Source organism: Podarcis vaucheri (assembly GCF_965113315.1).
Source record: "Podarcis vaucheri genome assembly, chromosome: 5".
In the NCBI taxonomy this organism is placed as follows: domain Eukaryota; kingdom Metazoa; phylum Chordata; class Lepidosauria; order Squamata; family Lacertidae; genus Podarcis; species Podarcis vaucheri.
The window spans coordinates 98,850,895-98,870,833 of NC_138763.1; the positions used below are offsets into that span (position 1 = coordinate 98,850,895).

The 19,939-nt window shown below is 44.7% G+C and overlaps 1 protein-coding gene across 3 annotated transcripts in view; it reads right to left on the bottom strand.

Annotated features, from left to right (window-relative positions):
• Positions 1-19,693, bottom strand: part of ANO2 (anoctamin 2) — a 163,723-nt gene extending 144,030 nt beyond the window's left edge. For 2 of the 3 annotated variants that reach the window (XR_014219944.1, XM_082223074.1), the window contains exons 1-2: positions 19,433-19,693; positions 12,837-13,211 (exon numbers count right to left, since the gene is read on the bottom strand). Coding sequence is in view for 1 of the 3 variants with exons in the window: in XM_082223074.1 (XP_082079200.1) it covers positions 12,837-13,211; positions 19,433-19,462 (405 nt within the window). In the remaining 2 variants the exon portion in view is untranslated. Of the gene's footprint in view, positions 1-12,836; positions 13,257-19,432 lie in introns of those variants that run through there. The other variant, XR_014219945.1, reaches the window with a different exon arrangement.
• Positions 19,694-19,939: the final 246 nt, after the last annotated feature.

Here is a 19,939-nt window from a genome sequence, read left to right on the forward strand (position 1 = left end):
TGGCTTTGGAGCGGACCCAAAGGAAAACTATAAAGCCAGGCCACACCTCTTGCCTGGAGCTCAGCTGGCACTCAGCAGCCCCAGCCAGCCAGCCTTCATTTTCTGCTTGAGGTTCTGCTTGAGGGTTAGTGAGAAGATGGACACTGTGGCCAGATTGGGGCGGGAGAGGTAAGGGACCAACTGCTTAATGTGGCGAAGGTGGAAAAATGTCGCCTTGGCTGTTGCTGAAACCTGCGCCTCCATGGAAAGGGAAGCATCAAGGATTACACCCAAACTCTTAATGGGGACACCAATTGGGCCCCCGCAAGAGAAGGGAGTTGGTCCCTCATCCCCATGCCATCCCGACCCAGCCAGAGGACCTCTGTCTTTGAAGGATTTAGTTTCAATCGGCTCCCACGAAACCATCCAGCCCCAGCTTCCAAGCATCTGGTCAGTGTGTTCGGGGCCGAGTCAGGATGGCCACCCATCAACAGATAGAGTTGGGTGTCATCAGCATATCGGTGACAGCCCAGCCCAAAGCTCTGGACAATCTGGGCAAGGGGGTGCATGAAGATGTTAAGAAGCATCAGGGAGAGGATTGCGCCCTGTGGCACTCCACACACCAAGGAGTGGCACGACGACGTCTCCCTCCCTAGCGATATACAGTGGTGCCTCGCAAGAAGAAATTAATTTGTTCTGCGAATTTTTTCGTCTAGCGAATTTTTCGTCTTGCGAAGCACGGTTTCCCATAGGAATGCATTGAAAATCAATTAATGCGTTCCTATGGTCTGTCAAGACTGGCCCGTTCGGGCAGGGGTACCTTTACCTTTACCTTTATGGTCAAAAAAAGTCCAAACAAAGCCAAATTTGGTACAACAAGAGTTTATTAAGTGCTCTTTAAAGTCACACATACTGTAAAGAGCATTTCAAAATTCAAACCCAGAATTTTTTTTAAAAAACCAGCAGAGTGGCCCAATGGTCACAGAAAATCATAAAAATGCAGGAAAAAAACCACAAGCTTCCAGATTCTTGCAAACCCCTTCCCAACACCAAGTCCTTGAATTCCAAACACCCCAACCCAAAATCCAAAACCACCCAAAAAAGTTTTAAAAGCTTAACTTACCAAATGGCTGCAAAAGAAGTTTTGGAAAAGCTTCAAAAATCACCAAAATGTTTAAAAACCTCAAAAAAGACTACTGTGTACACTGCGTTCTATGAGTTGCTCCTCGAAGTCGTCGCAACTGTATTAATGGTGTTAAGAAAAAGGAAACAAACTTGCAAGACGTTTTCGTCTTGCAAAGCAAGCCCATAGGAGATTCGTTTTGCGAAGCACCTCCAAAACGGAAAACTCTTTCGTCTAGCGAGTTTTCCGTCTTGCAAGGCATTCGTCTTGCGGGGCACCACTGTACATTTGAGATGATCCTTAACCTGGAATTAACACTTAGAATCACAGAATAATATCATAGAATATTGTTATTTTAGAGTTGGAAGAGACCACTAGGGTTATCTTATCCAATCCCCTGCATTGCAGGAATCTTTTGCCCAACATGGGACTCAATCCTGAGATTAAGAGTCTCATACTCTACTGACTGAGCTATCCCATCGAACAATCAGACTGGGTGATTCAGGTTACAATGCCTATGCCAAGACCTACTTGCATCTGTAATCCATAAAATCGTGACCTATTTTATCCCAAAGCAATTCTCCCGTGATTCTTCCATCTTCCCATGTAAGCCCCTGGCTGCTCACGGCCTCAAGGCACTTGGGCCCACAACCCTACTGACTTCCCCCAAATCTTAGCCAAATGATAACCCCATAGGTTCCTTGAAACAATAGATGGGTAAGGGGTTATATAAGAGATGTTTAGAAAATTTTGCATGGTGTGGAGAAAGTAGTGAGAGGAACCTTTTTCTCCCTCCCAAGGATCAGCCGGTGAAGTTGGATGGTGGAAGATCGAGGACAAGGCTATTGTCCTCATGACCTTATTGTGAGCTTCCTAGAGGCATCTAGTTAACTACTGTGGGCATCAGGGTGTTAGGCTATGAAGGTCTTTGGTCTATTTTGGAAGGGTTCTTATTATTTTCTCCAAAGAAGTGCTGCTATTGAGCTCTTCTGCACAAATGGGGATAGGGAGTGTGTGACCCTATGATCTGACATGTTTCATTCATAATAATCTGATTAGAGCAGGCCATAAACACATTCTCTCAAATTTTACAGTGCTAAAATTGAACTTCCGTTTTTCTTTCTGGCTTTGCTTTGCCGCTCAACATCATTATCTCTTTTTCTTGCTAATATGGCAGTTTTGTTCACCTCAGGTACAGAATCATAGAATTGCAGAGTTGGAAGGGACCCCAAGAATCATGTAGTCCAACCCCCTGCAATGCAAGGGTTTCTGTTTTTCATATTCTGTTGTTGAGTCTTGGCAGTTTCAATTAACCGATGCTTCTAAAATCTGCCCTACAGAGTCAACCAATGTTTTCCTTTATTCCCTTCTTATTTCCCCATATTGATTATTGCAATATTCAAATTGTTGGTGGGTTCTGTTTTTTCTTAAAGCAAAGAAGCATTGGGAGGTGGGCTATTTTGAGTTGAAAAGCAGTTGCGCTTAAGCATTTCCCCACCAACCTTTGTCACTCCAAATCTACCACCAATCACTACTTCCCGTGAGATTCTATGCGCATGTTGCTTCTAGTATTTTATGTACTGCTAAGTGTTCCCTAGAGGCATCCACCAGTTCCTGCCTTGACTTTCCCACTGGGTTTGATTTAAAGATCAGTTTCTGCTAAAAACAAAGTCATTGATAATTACAAAGGGCTTTCCTGGGCTGAGCAATGAATATCCACTGGTGTCTGTTAAGCTCTTTTACTACAACTGCATGCAAAACAAATCAATGGAGAAATATTTTCTCTGCTGGACTAATGATCCTGTCTCTTTTCCTGATTCCAAAGCACTCAGCAAAAACACTCAAAGTATAATAAAGTTTTAAATCCACAAATTCCCAACAAGCCCCCAAATTGTCCTGTGCTGGTGAATTTTCAAAGGATTTTTTAAAAATGCATTTCATAGAGAATCATAGAAGTCTAGAGTTGGAAGGAATCACAAGTGTTATCTAGTCTGAACCCCTGCAATGCCCAAGACGGGGCTCAAAGCCATGATCTTGAAATTAAGTCTCATGCTCCGCCTACTGAGCTACCAAGTGTTCAGTTGTTGCATAAATGTGGAGAACTGAATTTAAGATTAGAAAAATGAGAAACTGAGAGAACCGAAACATACAGATTCGCCCTTCTTTAGGCAGGGAGATTTGGAAAGCAATTTTTTCTAAGAATGGCAGGAATGGAATTTGGGGCAAATCTTGCCTACCTGGTTCTTTTAAAGCTTGAGGCCTACTTACCTAATTATTATTATCTTGGGGTCTAGTGGCATGGTCGTCTATTCTAAAGAACTGTTTGGGAATACTGAAACCACAGTTCTTCCTATGACTTGGCAAGATTTATGACGTGTGTGTGTGTGTGTGTGTGTGTGTGTGTGTGTGTGTTTTGGCCCTGTACCAAGGCAGTTCTTTGTAAGCTGCTCTCAGGGCTAATCCTGTTATCATGTGTTTAGTTAGTAAAGCCACCGTTCTGCTGTTCTCTTGGATCCTGCTGTGGTGCTCGGTTGACAATGTGACCATGTGCGTAGATGCACAAGGGACCCACTTAAGAACATTACAAAAGCATTTAAACAGCATTCCCTGGATTGTAGCGTCTCTTCATCTACGCTCTCTGGAGACAGCTCACTCTTTCTCTCCTCTATGTTCTCGGGTCTGTAAATCCTGTGGGCAGCACTGGCTCCCACAGGCCCTGATATCTAACCTCCTGCTCGCACATGAATCACGGAAGGGATTTCCTCAAGTGCAAGTCAAGCAGTATTTTGACCCTTTTCCACAATGCCCATGCACTGAGCATGGAGGTCTGCAATCATCTCAAGCCTGCGACTGACTGATGTCCTGTCTCTTATTCCCAATATGTATTCTGAGACTAATTCTTTTATTTACAATATCTCAGGTAGTTGAGGCTAGTCATTCTGTAAGGTTAGTAAAGTGTAATTAAGGAGGTGAACACAACATTTTTCAAGGGCTACGGAGGTCACCGACTTCAGATATGAAGTACGGTACATTTCACCAGCACACCAAACAGCAGTCTGTGTCTATCAAGGGTCTGACTTTTACTGGTCTCAGATTCCCTTAGAAAGTGTGGTTCAGTATTTTATCTACTCTTTCGCTAGACGAAAGAGTTTTCCGTTTTGGAGGTGCTTCGCAAAACGAATCTCCTATGGGCTTGCTTCGCAAGACGAAAATGTCTTGCGAGTTCCTGCGGGGTTTTTTCCTCCCCCCCTTTTTATAAGCCGCTAAGCCGCTTATAAGCTGATCCAATAAGCTGATAAGCCACTAAAAGCCGCTAAAAGCCGCTAAAAGCTGCTAAAAGCCGCTAATAGTGCTAATAGCGCTAATCCTCTAATCCGTCAATGGGCTTGCTTCGCAAGACAAAAAAACCGCTAGATGAAGAGAATCACGGAACGGATTCTTTTCGTCTTGCAAGGCACCACTGTAGTTTTATATTTCTCTTTCGTCTGACATAGGGTTGACACCTTTGTTCTGGCAAAATAAAGGACAGGATGGCAGTGGGAGGCAGGAGGCTTTCCTCCCCCCACCTGGTGCTGACATTACTTCAAGGAAATCCATTATAATCTATTGCAGCCTAACCGGAGGGCTGCCTTGAAATTTGTCTCTCTCTCTCTCTCTCTCTCTCACACACACACACACACGAATCTGTAAATCTGCCTATGCTTTGCTACCCATGCTTAAATACATGACCTTTGACACACCCTTTCACACACATCCAGTTCTGTACAGCAATACATACAGACCATGGCAATAAATAAACAGTGGGGGGAATATTCTGATGGGGGGGGGGACGACAGGCTTTGTTCCACGTCAAATTTCTGAGATATAAAAATATTAGGTGCCAGGAGGGGAGTGCAAGTCTTGTGGGGAGCTACTTCTCCCCACCCTCCTCTCTCGAATGTCATGCAGATAACTAAGTTCAGAATTTGGTAGATTTTATTTCATTGGAACCGACAAAAATGCCGCCTGCCGCCCGAGCAGGACATTTGGATCAGTGTGTGATGATTTACTGCAAACAAAAGACTTACCAGCTTTTTTAAAAAAAAGAAAAAGGGAGAGCCTTAGAAAGTTCACACAGAAACATAATAATGCTTGCCTTAACTCGCTTGTGGAAACAACTCAGAGGTTATTAAGAAGAAAAACGATAACAACAAGAAGTTCGAAAGATGGGACTTGTGAACACCAAAAGCACCCTTACTGAACTTGAAGCATGGGAACCCTCAACAAAAATTTAAAATTTGGCAAAATATTTGGACTTTTCGATATGTATCGGTATAATTTGGAATAACTAATGTGATATGATTGGATTGTTAATTAGAAAACTTAATAAAAATTATTTTAAAAAACAACAACTAAGTTCAGAATTTGGGCTTCTGGGACACACTGACACAAAACCACTTGTTTCTAGGGACTCAGAACCTGTTGCTCTCATGAAGGATGAGGCCCGGTGCTCCTAGGCTGCAGTTTGGGCATGGCTGCCTTAACCCACACCAAAATTTCGGGGAAATGGAAGCGGCAACATGAAAGCCTTGCCCTGGTTTGTTCCTCCGCGGGGGCGGGATGAGGAGAGAGAGCGAAGAGAATTTCCGCCCTCCCTTCCCAACAGGTAGGAGGGGTTTGCAACACCGAGAGGGCTTACCTGGTCTGGTGCCTCCCACCCGGGTTAGGGTGGCTATCGTCCCACCCCCGGCCTGGGAGGACAATGGATGGCTGGCTGGGGTTTGGGCGAAGCCCAAGGTAAAGAGGCCGCCCCCCTCGGCCAAACCTCACTTTGTTTCTTCCTCTTCCAGGTTTGCCCACCCATCCCTCCCAAATTAATAATATTTTCTTGCAGCCTAATATTTTGTGTTCCAGGTCAGCGGGTGCTGCTATGGTTGTAAGATGGTTGTTGTATTCAGAACCGGGAAAGAATTTTCCCTGCATTGGCAGGTTTCGCCTTCCCCATAGCATTTCGTCACAACTTTGGCAGTTTTTAGGCCTTGGCAAGGTATCCTTTAGTCTATCTTTAAGTTGGGGGGAGGCATTTCATTAAAGGGTTGATTGCGGGAGTCCCTGGCCCTAGAGCGGCGGCATATAGGTCAAACTCCTGGCAGAGGTAAGGTGCGAGGGCACGCTGTGTACGTTTGTGCTTTACCGTCCCCTCCCACTGCACCTCATTGCCCTGCACATCCTCAGTCCCGGACGGGCTGAGAGAGTTACATGCCAAAGCCTATGCCAAGTTCCCCACATTCTGAAGTTAAATAAAGTTGTGGCCAATTTGAACCCATACTTTGGGGTTCTCATTCTTTGGGGAGGTAGGTTCCACAGACAGGGTTCAGCGTGTGCTCGCAAAAAGAGGAAAGGGGGAAAGCGAGGGGCGGTTTCTCCAGCCAAGCCTTCCCTGCTGGAGTCTGGAGATGGGCATTTAGAAAGGATTCTTATCTTGGAAGGGAGGGAGGGAGGGAGGGAGGGAGGGAGGGAGAGAGAGAGAGAGAGAGAGAGAGAGAGAGAGAGAGAGAGAGAAGCAGAGTGGAAATAGGGGAAATACAGGGCAAACTTTGAAACATTGAAATACGGGACAATCCTGTCTTATTGCAGGACGAGTGGCAACCCTAGCCCTGACACCTTTTCTGTTGCTACTGCTGTCTTTAATTTCCTAATTATGTACTGTAATCCTATGAGTGAATGGTTTGAATGGATGATGACTCTGCTGAAAGATCACTAATGGAAGGACAGCAGGGTGGAAGCTGAGCTGCACAGCTATCACAGGCTAACAGAACATTAGAATCCTGCCTCAATGGCACCATCAGAAAGCTGCCATTAAGAACCAGCAATGAGAGATGTGCAGAAGTGGAGATTGCCATGTTCATTTTCCTGATTCTAACGCTAGCACTTCTGTCCCAGATTCAAACAATCCTTGTACTGCATTACCTGTTGTGTTATGGAACTGTAACTTTTTTTTAAAATCGATATACTGCCATGTTGCACTAAATTTCAAATGACGGGAAAAAATATCTGTATGCCAGAATACCACCTGAAATTTCTTCACGTGAAATTACAGCTCAAAATCCCCCTGATTTCCTGGGTTAACAAAGCTTCAAACAGATTTTCCCCGGAGCAAATCTCATAGAAATGAGCACGGAACGTCTGCTAGATTCTGCTAGTTTTCCAGATGTGGCTTTTATGGTTGGGGTTAGTAGTGCAGCCCCTTGTACTCCTGGTGATGCTTTAACTCAGTTATCACATGAAGTCTCTATTCTAGTCTTGGCCCCTCCTTCCTCCTGCCAGCCATATACCCAACCCATAGAATCCTAGAATTGTAGAGGGACCCTAAGTAGAGACATCACCTTGCCAACAAAGGTCCATATAGTAAAAGCTATGGTTTTCCCAGTAGTGATGTATGGAAATGAGAGCTGGACCATAAAGAAGGCTGATTGCTGAAGAATTGATGCTTTTGAATTCTGGTGCTGGAGGAGACTCTTGAGAATCCCATGGACTGCAAGAAGATCAAACCAATCCATTCTGAAGGAAATCAGCCCTGAGTGCTCACTGGAAGGACAGATCCTGAAGCTGAGGCTCCAATACTTTGGCCACCTCATGAGAAGAGAAGACTCCCTGGTAAAGACCCTGATGTTGGGAAAGATGGAAGGCACAAGGAGAAGCATGAGTTTGACCAAACTGCGGGAGCAGTGGAAGACAGAAGTGCCTGGCATGCTCTGGTCCAGGGGGTCATGAAGAGTCGGACATGACTAAACAACTAAACAACAACAACAACAAAGGGTCATCTCCAAGGCACCCCAGGGGGTGTGGGAATAGGGCGTTCATAGTCCCATTCATTCTTTAGCAGATTATCCCAGATTATCAATTATCCCTATTCATAATGGGTTAAAGGTAAAGGTAAAGGTACCCCTGCCCGAGCGGGCCAGTCTTGACAGACTCTGGGGTTTGTGCGCTCATCTCACATCTATAGGCCGGGGGCCAGCGCTGTCCGGAGACACTTCCAGGTCACGTGGCCAGCGTGACAAAGCTGCATCTGGCGAGCCAGCGCAGCACACGGAACGCCGTTTACCTTCCCGCTGGTAAGCGGTACCTATTTATCTACTTGCACCCGGGGGTGCTTTCGAACTGCTAGGTTGGCAGGCGCTGGGACCGAACAACGGGAGCGCACCCCGCCGCGGGGATTCGAACCGCCGACCTTTCAATCGGCAAGCCCTAGGCACTGAGGCTTTTACCCACAGCGCCACCCGCGTCCCTCATAATGGGTTGCATTCAGCTAAATCCTGTGCAGAGCAGACCCATTGAAATCCATGACCCCAAGTTAATCATGTCCATTAACTTCAATGGATCTGCTCTGAGAAGGACCAGTGCTGAACCCCACACACTGTTTTTGTAAATAGTGACATATTTCTGAAGAAACTTAAAGCCAGCTGACTTGTTTATCTCAGAATCTGAAATATATATCTAAGAATTTCCTCTAATTTGGCATCCAACTTCTTACGGAAAATAAATGTGCAGGAACCTGTTGCCTCCACTTTTCACCAAGTAGTTTTCTTCAATAAATGAGCCAAAATTGGCAGAGGTGAGGAGCATTTATGATTAGATGGACCTGGATTAAGGAGGAGCATTATTATTATTATTATTATTATTATTATTATTATTATTATTATACCGCCCTATACATGCAGGTTTCAGGGCAATTCACAACGTAAAATCGCAATATAAGAACATCTCTATCTTTAAGCAAGGAAACATAAACTGATGCCTTATATCTTCATCTAGGCAACTACCATACACCTTTCTGCTTTCTTTACCGGGGATGTTTTGCCTAAAAGATGTTCTGGGTTGTATACAACTCTGGGTTTATGGGACCAAGTCCTAAGAGGTACAAGGTTACTTGCCTTTAGAAGAAGAATCAAAAAACGGCTGCTTTAAAAAAAATAAATAGCCTTCATCTCCTAAATGCTCTGTGCCTTTCAATCCGCATTTCATTCACAACAGCCTGCAAGGCAATCTTTTTTGTCCAGGTGCCAAAGCTCATCTCAAATGACTGCCCTATTATGGCTTTGACATATACTATAATGAATGAATACAGCAAAGGATCCATTTGTGGTTATTAAAGAGCAGCGCAACTGAAGCTTCATTTAACTACTGATGGTCCATGTAGAGCAGGGATAGAGACTGCGAATGTGGGGTAGGTGGGCCTTGGTCTGATAGAGCAAGGCACTTCTTATGACTGCATCATGGGCGTGAACATCAGAATCATGGGCAGTGGCATAGCTGTCAACTTACAGATTTGAAAATAAGGGACCAGCAGCCTCAAAAATAAGGGATCAGCAGCCAACATAAGGGATTTTAGTCAACCAGCAGCCAATCAAAGCCTCATGCGGTGGTTCCCACAGCGCAGCAACCCGGCAAAGGGGATGCAGCAAAGAAAACCACCATCACCTCTTCGCTGGGAAGCGCTGAGCAAAGGCGAGTCCCCAGGCAACGCAGCCAATTTGATCGGCACAAAGCATGCAAGCTCCACCCCCCAGTCGTTCTTAGACTCCTTATTGGGTGAGCAATGCAGCCAAGCAACACAGTTGGAGCCTCCCTCCTCCCTGGCTGGCAGGGAGGGAGGGAGAGGAGCTGCTTCCTTTGAAACCCGGGAAATTTAAGGGACATCATCAATAAGGGACAGCAGCGGGACACGGCGCTGGCATAAGAGATTTTCCCGCCAAATAAGGGACGGTTGACAGCTATGGGCAGTGGCTGGCTTGGTGGGGCACTGGCTGAGCGCTAATGACCTCAGGAGAGCCCATGGTGCCCTGGGACTGATGCCAATGCTCAGAGGGGCTTAACTGATTGTTGGGGGGTGGGTCAGAGAGATGTTGCTCAGTGTGTGTGTGCATGCATGCATGCATGCAAGAGAACCAGCCCTACAATTCTATGTTTCTAGGAAAGTTGTTTCCTCTTTTGCAGGTTGGGATAGAGAGTCAAAAGTAATGCACCAATGAACAGATCATTAAATAGGGCGGTGTTTCCCCCATAATTGTAGTTCTCTACTGCTTACTGTGTTTAATATCTGCTTGTCGTATAGCTGTTTAAGGCACGAGAGCCCTGCTCTTCCCCAGTGCCACCCCCAAACCAGGGCAGGGCAGCAGGGACAACATTAGGGTTGCCATATTTCAAAAAGTGAAAATCCAGATACAAAAGTTGTTAAGGTGTTTTTGGCCAAAGTTGTTGAGAGGGGTTCCCATACGTCCGGGTTTTCCTGGACATTTAATCGTTTTCTGCCCAGGCACTGTTATCGACAGCTGAATACCGGCTGTGTCCGGGAAATTCCATACGTATGGCAGTCCTACACAACATCAAGTTTCATGAGCTGCCAAGGGGTTATGTTATTGTCAGTCTTTCACCTGCTGATCTTGCGCATGGCATTTCTTACAGAGGGAGGGTCAAAGGCGATCTGAGAGTTACAGCGACTCTGTTCAGATGCTCATGCTGGATACAGTGAAGATTTAAGATCTTCTGAGCATGGAGGATTTGCAATACCCAGTCAGCCATGAAGCTCACTTGGTTTCCGTGAATCTTGTGAGGATAAAATGGAAAGGAAAGAGCCATGGACCCCACCTCAAGCTCTCTGAATAACAATTCATTTAAGTTTTTATTCCAGCAGCACCAACCCACTCCTAAGAACCCCATGTTCCTCCCATGGATGGGAAAGCAGCTAATCACCTCTTCCTGCCAATTAGTGCCACAATCAACTTAATGACCCCCCCTCCATGCGCTATCTGACTGCTGCATTTCCCTAGAAGAGGGGTCAGCAAACTTTTTCAGCAGGGGGCCGGTCCACTGTCCTTCAGACCTTGTGGGGGACCGAACTATATTTTGAAAAAAAATATTAACAAATTCCTGTGCCCCACAAATAACCCAGAGATGCATTTTAAATAAAAGCACACATTCTACTCATATAAAAACACGCTGATTCCCGGACCATCCACAGGCCGGATTTAGAAGGTGATTGGACCGGATCCGGCCCCCGGGCCTTGGTTTGCCTATCCCTGCCCTAGAAGAAATACAGTCTCCAAGAGATTGGATAACAACTACACTCCCTAAAGTAAAGCACATTTCTCTCTACACCAGCGTTCCCCTGTTCCACATTGTAAAAACAAGAGGACCAAAACATCCGAGCAACTTAATATATTAAAAACTAACTTCTACAACCTTATAATTTGGAATAAAAAGGTGATGAAACGCTGGAAATAAAAACGCAAGCAAACCTAGGAAAACAGGCAACTTCCCACCCTCCACTCCTGATTTTTCATAGCAGGCAAAAAGCAAAACCAGTTTTCCAACCTTGATAACTAGATACGCAGGTACAGGTATGCACATACATTCTCTGAAAACGTACGGTTTAAACATTTAAAAGTCACTTAATTCATCATTGTTGTGCTCACTTCATTGGACTAGCCACCAACTTTCATCTAAACTTATCTCACATGGCTGTTGTGGAGGCACAGGAGGTATAAAATCGCTGCAAAAGGGACACTGTGCTTTTGCTTCAACTGCCATGTTATTGTATAGCAAGAGCTATATCAAACAGAAAGAGAAAAGCTTGCCAACTCTGGCAAAAAAACCCCAAACACACACAATACTGTAAGCATGCCATGTGCTTTGGCGACTGAACCAACTCTCAGCCCAACCTGCCTCACAGGTTGTAAGTAAAGCTACACATACACACCACATTTATTGAAAAATAAATCCTGCTAAACTCAATGGGGTTTATTCCCAGATAAATAGGATTAGGATTGCAGCCTTATTCACAGAAAAGTGAGTATAGGAAGCTGACAAAAACCAGATTCAAAACAGGCCAAGCTGTCCTGTTTATAAACCCAGGAAAAATTAAACTTCCTATAGCTCTAGACTCCTTTGGAAGAAGGTGTAGAGGTATAAGTCTAATAAATAAAAATATTCAAACATTGAGAAGGAAGTACAACACATTTTAATGACATCATAAACTGAATGTACACTTTTATATTTCTCTCCAAAAATAGTTGATAGATAAAATCTATAACATCCTCCCTTTTTTTGCAAAAATAATGATAATTTAAAGTCGCACGTACACTTATTATCAGCCATGAAATTGTTGAATGTGCATGCCTGGAAGGACACAGAGAGAGGAGGAAGTGGGTGGGCCATGGAGAGCTACTGCCATGCACATGGGCACTACTGTTACCAACATGCAAAGTTTGGATTGGGCAACAATGAGACAGAGGCAGAAAAGGGAGCTCTAGAAATCACTAGCTCTTGTGTAATATTCAAAATGGGACTTGCCCATCACAACTGGCTAAAATCCCGTATGGCAGGGACTACCAACCAGGGCAGCCCATTTCATTGATGTTTGGGTCTGGGGGAGGAGCACGCATTTTGTCTGACAACTTTTGAGCAAGAGCCCGGGGGTGCCCAAACTTTTTTCAAAGAGGGCCAGATTTGATGAAGTGAACATGTGTGAGGGCCGACCAACGTTGTTGACCTTTTTTGACCTTTTTTTTAGGATTGAAATTGTTGAGCTTTTTTAGGATTGAAATTGTTGTTGTTGACTGCCACACGGGCCGGACTCTGGACATGACTGCCTTAGGTACTTACTTTGTTTGCAAAATGAAAGCTAACAGTCCAGCCTGATTTCTGGCCTCGCCCATCAGATCTTTCCTACCTGTCTGTTGGCAGTTCTTACCTCTGCATCTTTTTCTATCTCCAGACCAGCTTCCATCAGGTTGCTTTCAAACTCTTTCCTCTGCTCGCGTTTCGCTTCCTCCAGAGCCTCCAATGGCCCCAGATCGATGACCTCGGCATCTGGAGAAGCTGCTCCCTGGCCTTGTGGCTGCTGTTCAGATTGACTTTTGGCTGTCTCCCCATTAGAAATGATAGCCAAAGAAGGAGGTCTCTGCGAGAGGCTTGGAGAACCACCACTGGACTGCGAGGTAGATTTCCGATAGTGATAAGCTAAAACATAGTCCACTTTCCTCTTGCTGTCTCGGAAGTGCATCCCTCCAGGTGTGAGCCTTTCTGTGGAACCGGCTTGAGCCCCATCCAGGTAGTTGTTGATAACCTGGAGGAAAGTTCAAAGAAAGTTACTGAAAGAAGCCTCCTGTGACAAATTCAAGAAAGGGGACTCAATGTCTTCCTGCCCATAAGCCATGGAGACACGTGATACGGGCAGCAACTGCAGCGATTAGCAGTTATATGAGAGGAGTGAGACGGACGGGGCTCAGATTAAGCACTATAATGCAACAGAGTGCAGGTGCCCTGTAGAAAGCGTCTTATGGAACAAATAACTTGAGATCATTCAAGCCAGGCCATGGACTGCAAGACACAACCCCCAGCCCCCTAAGAACATAAGAACCAATTTGCTGTATCTGCCAATTTGATGGATCAGGTCATCTCATCTAGTCAGATGCCCCTGCGTACTCAACAGCAAGGCACTGGAGTGACTGCCACCCCTTTTCGTTTCTCCCCTGACTACATTTGGTAGTCAGAAGGAGGGACCTGCTATATTAAGCCCCCTAAGAAAGGTGCTCCAGTTCCTTGCTCCTGCCAGCTTGGAGCAAGAACCTGCTACATGGCGAAAGTTGAGGAAGAAGGAAGGGGGAGGAGGGGAGAGATAATATCTTTCCTGAAGCTTCCATGTATAATACAGAGAGAGGAGTTTGGCCTCTCTACTGTACTATAACTTTGTTGGTGTTGGTTGTGCTTGACAATCCTATCCCCATCCCTGCAGCTGATCCTCACCTGTTCTCAAAATTCTGTTGGTCCTGATAGCCACAAAGCCCTGACCCTCTTGTCAGTCTGCTTGGGGTTCTCTTCCTCCCCACACATAGACATCTTTTCATTTGCAACTCCCCCCACAGAAGTTATGTTTGCCTCGCCTACCTAATAGCTCCTGGAAGTCCTATCCTTTGTGAATGTGTCTAATCCTTTCTAAAAGCCATCTAAGCCACTTGTCGTTCCCAGACCTTGTCTTAGTGAACCGGATAAGTCAATTATGGACTATATGAAGGAGTACATCTTTTTGCCTACTGTCAATCAGCTTGACTGTGGGATCTCCAAGTCCTAATTTATGAGAAGGGGGAACTCCTCTCTCCTCGTTGTTCATACTTTTATAAATTATAGAGTTGTAGAGTTGGAAGATTCCCTGAGGATCATTTAGTGTCCAATCCTCTGCAATGCAGGAATTATATATCAGAAATTATGTATGTCATGAAATATGTGTCATGTTCTTCTAAACCACATTTTAATCCAGAAGTGGACAGAAAGAAGATGAAGGTTCATAATGTTCCACTGGCCAAATTCTGGTGGACCACCAATTACAGTGGTACCTCGGATTACAGATGCTTCAGGTTACAGACGCTTCCAGTTACAGATTCCGCTAACCCAGAAATAGTACCTCGGGTTAAGAACTTTGCTTCAGGATGAGAACAGAAATCACGCAGCAGCAGAGGAAGGCCCCATTAGCTAAAGTGGTGCTTCAGGTTAAGAACAGTTTCAGGTTAAGAACGGGCCTCCAGAACGAATTAAGTTCTTAACCCGAGGTGCCACTGTACCTGCTTGTTCCCAGTATTCCTTGAAATGATCCAAGTGGATCTAAGTGCAGAGCTAAGTGGACCTGGGCCTAATGCTGAAATGTTCTTCTGATGTTCTTATAGATACTCTGGATCACTTATTTTTTTTAAAAAAAGATTCTGAGTATTCATTCTTGCTCTGTAAATTAAAAAATGCAGCAGTGGGTTTAAATTTAAAAATATACTATGCAAGATAGTTGGTGCTTCACAATTGCAAATCTGACCTGGGGAAATTCTATTTTGAACCCGAATACAGCAAATTAAACTCCCAATTATGCGAAAACCCCAAAAACATTTAATTGGACACATCTTCATGGTGCACAAGCCCCATGTTTCAGACAGTTTCTGGTGCTCCTGGGAACATTGGGAGGAATTCCCCCCCCCCCCAGCATATGTAGGGGTTAAAGAAAAACTTCTCTGACTTTAAAGGGCCACAATATTTTCAGGTCAAAGAAAATGCAGCAGATTTGTAACTCATTTCTTTACATGTTTATTTGGAAACATGTTCCACTGCGTGCTTTCTCCCCCAAAATATATAGATAAGGATTGCAGCTTAAATGTATCTGGAAACCAGTAAAGAGTCATTTCAGCCCCACATAAACAAAGATTAGTTCTTACCTATGCTAAGAATTTCCCACAGGGAACTTGAGGGAGTTTAAAACAAAACAAACAAACAAACAAACAAACAAACAAACAAACAAACTGGAAGAGATATAAGCCATATTAGAAATAGGTGGTGGTTGCATGCAGAACCTCAACGTCCACACCCCCACCACCTCTACTTCCAATTTATATACACATGTTTGCCATGAAGGGGGCTTCTCAGTAACTTTACGGGTGCAAACCTATCAAAGTGCAGTTCTACATACGAGAAAAAGACTGGGAGAAGGTCACTGGAATGCAAGCCAGTTCGATTTCTCAAAATGGCATAGGGAGGAAGGGGAGCGACTCACTGCCGTAGCGCTTACTGCAATGATCTCCATCAAGGGCTGTTCAGTATCTGATGCTTTGTGCTTCTAATGGCACAAAAGGACGTGCAGCATGTAAAACAGTGACCTCTAAAGAACAGGGATAACGGGGATTAACTTCCAGTGCTCTAAAAGGGCTGCTCCCATGCTGCAGGAACAAGAAATCTTCAAAGGACCTGAACGGATGGAGTGAGCAACCAAGAACCGTAATCATTGCGTGGACAGGCGGAGTCCCCAGATCCTGCACAGTCCCCCCGTCATGTGGAATAACGACTCAAGACAACGTGCTATGGGATTAAATTGGCCACAACTTTATTAAATTTCAAATGTGGGTAGACCTTGGCTCAGGCATTGGGCGTTCTCCCTCCCCGGTCCCCAGCCGGGGACCTAGGGAGCATCAGGGTTATCCAGTGTGTGTGTGGGGGGGATGGGCCGGCTCTGGAGAACATATGTTCAAGCAGAGATGGCCGCCCCCGTTACGCCGCGGCCGCAGGGGAGAGCAATGACGACCTTTCGGCATACGGTCAAAGCCTCCCTTCAGAAACCCCTTTAATGGGAAACCCTGGTATCGCCGCTGCAAGAGGAAGATGGACAGAAGGATTCCGCCCAAGGCCTGATACCGCCAAAGTTGTGACGTTTTGCTACGGGAAAGGCGAAACCTGCCAATGCAGGGAAATTCCTTTCCGGCCCTTTAACAGCGACCTTAACGTAGCAGCGCCCGCATACCCGTGAAGAAAAGTTAACCTGCAAAACCTGTGAAGAAAAGCTAACCTGCAACATAAGACATTAACTGAGGGTGGGTAGGGTGGGAGAAGCTCTGGAGCCAAGTGAGGATTCCTAGGTAAGATCCTCCCTCTATTGTGTGGGCAGGTAATCCCTCCCCTACCTGGCCTGGTCTCCTTGGCAACGCTTCCCCCGGGTGGGATTGGACAACTGACTGAGGTAGGCGGAGACCTCCAGGTATCCCACCTGAGGGAAGGCAAAGCCAAGCCTATGCTGTTGGAGCCGCTCCAGATCTAGGGGCTGCACGCGTCCACGCAAAGGGCACCCCCCATTTTAAGCGGGGAGCGGTCATTCCTGAACACTGCATAACCATCCTGGGGGTTAGTCCTTAGGATAAATATAAGCTAACTTCCCTTTCTACAATTATTTCGAAAACTTCTATAAATTATGACCAAGACCAAGGCTCTCTGCTGGCTAAAATGTTTGTCTGCAATATGACCAGGCTGCTGGCTTAAGAGGAGAAACCATTAAGGGGCTGAAAGCAAAACTAGCAAAAAGTGAGCTCCAGTAAAAAAATAGCAAAGAAACTTTATAAACAGACAGGAGATTCTCCAACTCTGAGAAATTTTCACTTTATTTTGTCTTATTTTAAATCCTCCTATTTACTGATGAATGTGCTGACTGTAATGTGAAACTACATGGCTGCTCACTGTGAGAGTTGAATGTTAGGAATGTAAGCAAGGACTGTGTGGATCTTTTTTTTTTTTTTTATAGAATTGTAGAGTTGGAAGGGACCACAAGAGTCATCTAGTCCAACCCCCTGCAATGCAGGAATCTTTTACCCAATGTGGGGCTCGAACCCACAGCCCTGAGATTAAGAGTCTCATGCTCTACCGACTGAGCTATCTTGGGGGGGGGGACACTCAGTATGGTGAAAATACTGGAAAAACACCCCACTGATTGCTGGTATCATGTGACAACTACTGAATGATCAATTGGAAGAACTTAGAATGGAAATGCACAGAACAGTGAATAAAAATGGACTGAGGGGGAAAGAGTACTTGGGGGGAAATACTAATGGAGGATTGCCAGAACGTGCGAATGGAATGGTAAAGCTGGAGGCAATAGATGATGAAATTGAGAGGTCTTCCACATAGGTGTCTGGAGGAGTGAAACAGTCAAATGGTGGAGTTATGATGTTGGAGGAGAAGGAAACCATGAACAGAGAAATTACTAATTATCCTGAGCCGGCAGAGACAGAGCTGCATAAAATTTGGAGTTAAATTAGAGGGCAAAGCTACTAAGTCTCTGACAACATTCATGAAAAAAGAATGGAAGAAGAGAAAATGGGAACCGACTTTTTTTTTAAAAAAAGGATGGAAAACCATGAGCAACAGGAAATGGAATTGGAAGATATGGACTTCAATATGAATTAATGAATAAACAATAAGCAGTTATGGATTACTGTCTCAGTATATGACCACCGTGAAGAGTCCCCTGAGGGAATAAAGTTAAAGGATGTCTTGTTTCTCAATATTGGAGGCAAAGCTGTTATGTTGGACTGGGGGAAGATTATTATTGGCTTTTATCAATCATACTTTTCAGAGAATCTCTTTGAAACTTTTTGTGCGGAAGGTCAACAAACTTGAGATATGCAGAATGGAAGAATATTGCCTAGCAGAAGGAGGAGCTGGATAGCACCCTGGGGTGAACATTTCAAATATTTTGAAGAAATCTCGTATATACAACTGACAGACCCCAAGAAGCTATTTCAGCTGGTGGCCCTGTTGCAGGATATAGAGGTGCAGTATTTTGTGTACAGTTATCTTGAAGAAGCAAAGAAGCAAAGCAATAAAGGCATTCCAGGTTGCTCTACGAAACTCCCAGAGCAACAACCCTCATTTTAATATGGCTTCAGCTTCTGTAAACTTCTAGTCAAGAGCAAGGGAATAGTGGGTGAGGAAGTTATTGTCTTGGGATATATGAATTTGAAAACAAGTCCTTCTTAGAAAACCCAGCCTAGCAACAGAATGCAAATAAGGAGGCAATTCATTCAACATTGACGTTCAGTTTTGTGTATAATGCTCTGCATTTGAGCTCTTATACACAGGACTATTTTTAGGATGACTCTTCCTCTCTTTTTTCAAATCTTTCCTCACTCACCCCTTAACCTTGGCCTCACCTGCAACTTAAAACAAAGCCTAAAAACAATTAATTGCACCTCTCTGGTTCATCCCTGCTGCTTTGCTTTCCCTTCCTTCATGTCTCTCACTTGTTGAAAATTTGATTGTAAGGTCTTTGAAGCAGGGATCTGCTTGCTGTTGAACTCCCCACTCCCTTTGGTAGTTTATTTTGCTTATAGCACCATATAAATCAGCTAGCTGATATACCTTTCCTTTTGTAGTCACACAGTAGTGAATAGTAGCCTTTGTTTTCTTTGGAATATCCCCCCTGCCCAACAAATTCCCCATCTGCCATACCTACAGCTTAGGCATGTTTATTTATTTTTTCATGATGCACTGCATTCAAAAGACATACCTACTTGTCACATTCAAATACAAAGCACGGATTCCATGTCATTCCATGTCATGCCTCCTGTATACACACTTATCATAGACAGATTGAGGAAGTGATGGTGATAGCATATTCAGTGCCTTGTGTGTGTACTCTACAGTGCTTCGCAGTGCAAAACAGCCATAGAATCTGGCATTGATTGTAAAAAGAAAGAAAGTTTACAGCCCTCACACCTTCAGGTAAAGTGTGTGGGCAATGCCTGGTGAAATCTCTGGAGCTAAAGGAACAGAGGAATTAGAACATTCATTGGCTGAATGAGAAGCATTAAAGCCCTGCAGAACTTAATTCTCCCTCCCCATGAATAGGAAAAGCAGAATAAATTACATGGGGAAAATGTAGAAACATGGCTTTCTTGGTGCAGATTATTTACATATTTATTTGAGAGATGACATAGCCCTGGGTTGATTATAGCACCCCCCATTGTGTAATTGTCATGCCGTACTCACAGGCAGTCCATGCAGATTTTCTGGATCCATCCCTGCAAGAGTGAAAATGCCTAGACTCAGATTTTCAGCCTACCCTTTCAAAGGGAGACACACCGTACGTGGAGCCATTTCGTAGTTGCTGGCCCCGGAGGGAATCCCAGGAAATCTATAAGCCAGGTCTAGAGAAGATGGTCTTCAACTATTCTTTCTCCTTCCTTGCATGTAAAAGTTTATCTATATATCTTTAAAAAGCACTCAGGACCAGAAGGAAAGACAACAACACCAGTGTCGTTGTTGCTGAAAGTGTTGTGCTCTTTATCATCTCGAGGTACCCAGGGGCCTCATTCCATGGCTGCCACCTGAGAAGTCACCATAGCAACACCAGGGACAAAGAAGCAGGTGTGGCTGCAAAGAGGCTGAACTTCAGAAGCTTGCAAAGATGCCTCTGGTTGCATAAAGTTACAGACTCAGGTGGGTTCTGCGGCACTAAAAATTCAGGGGAGCAAGGGATATATGTACAGTTTTGAA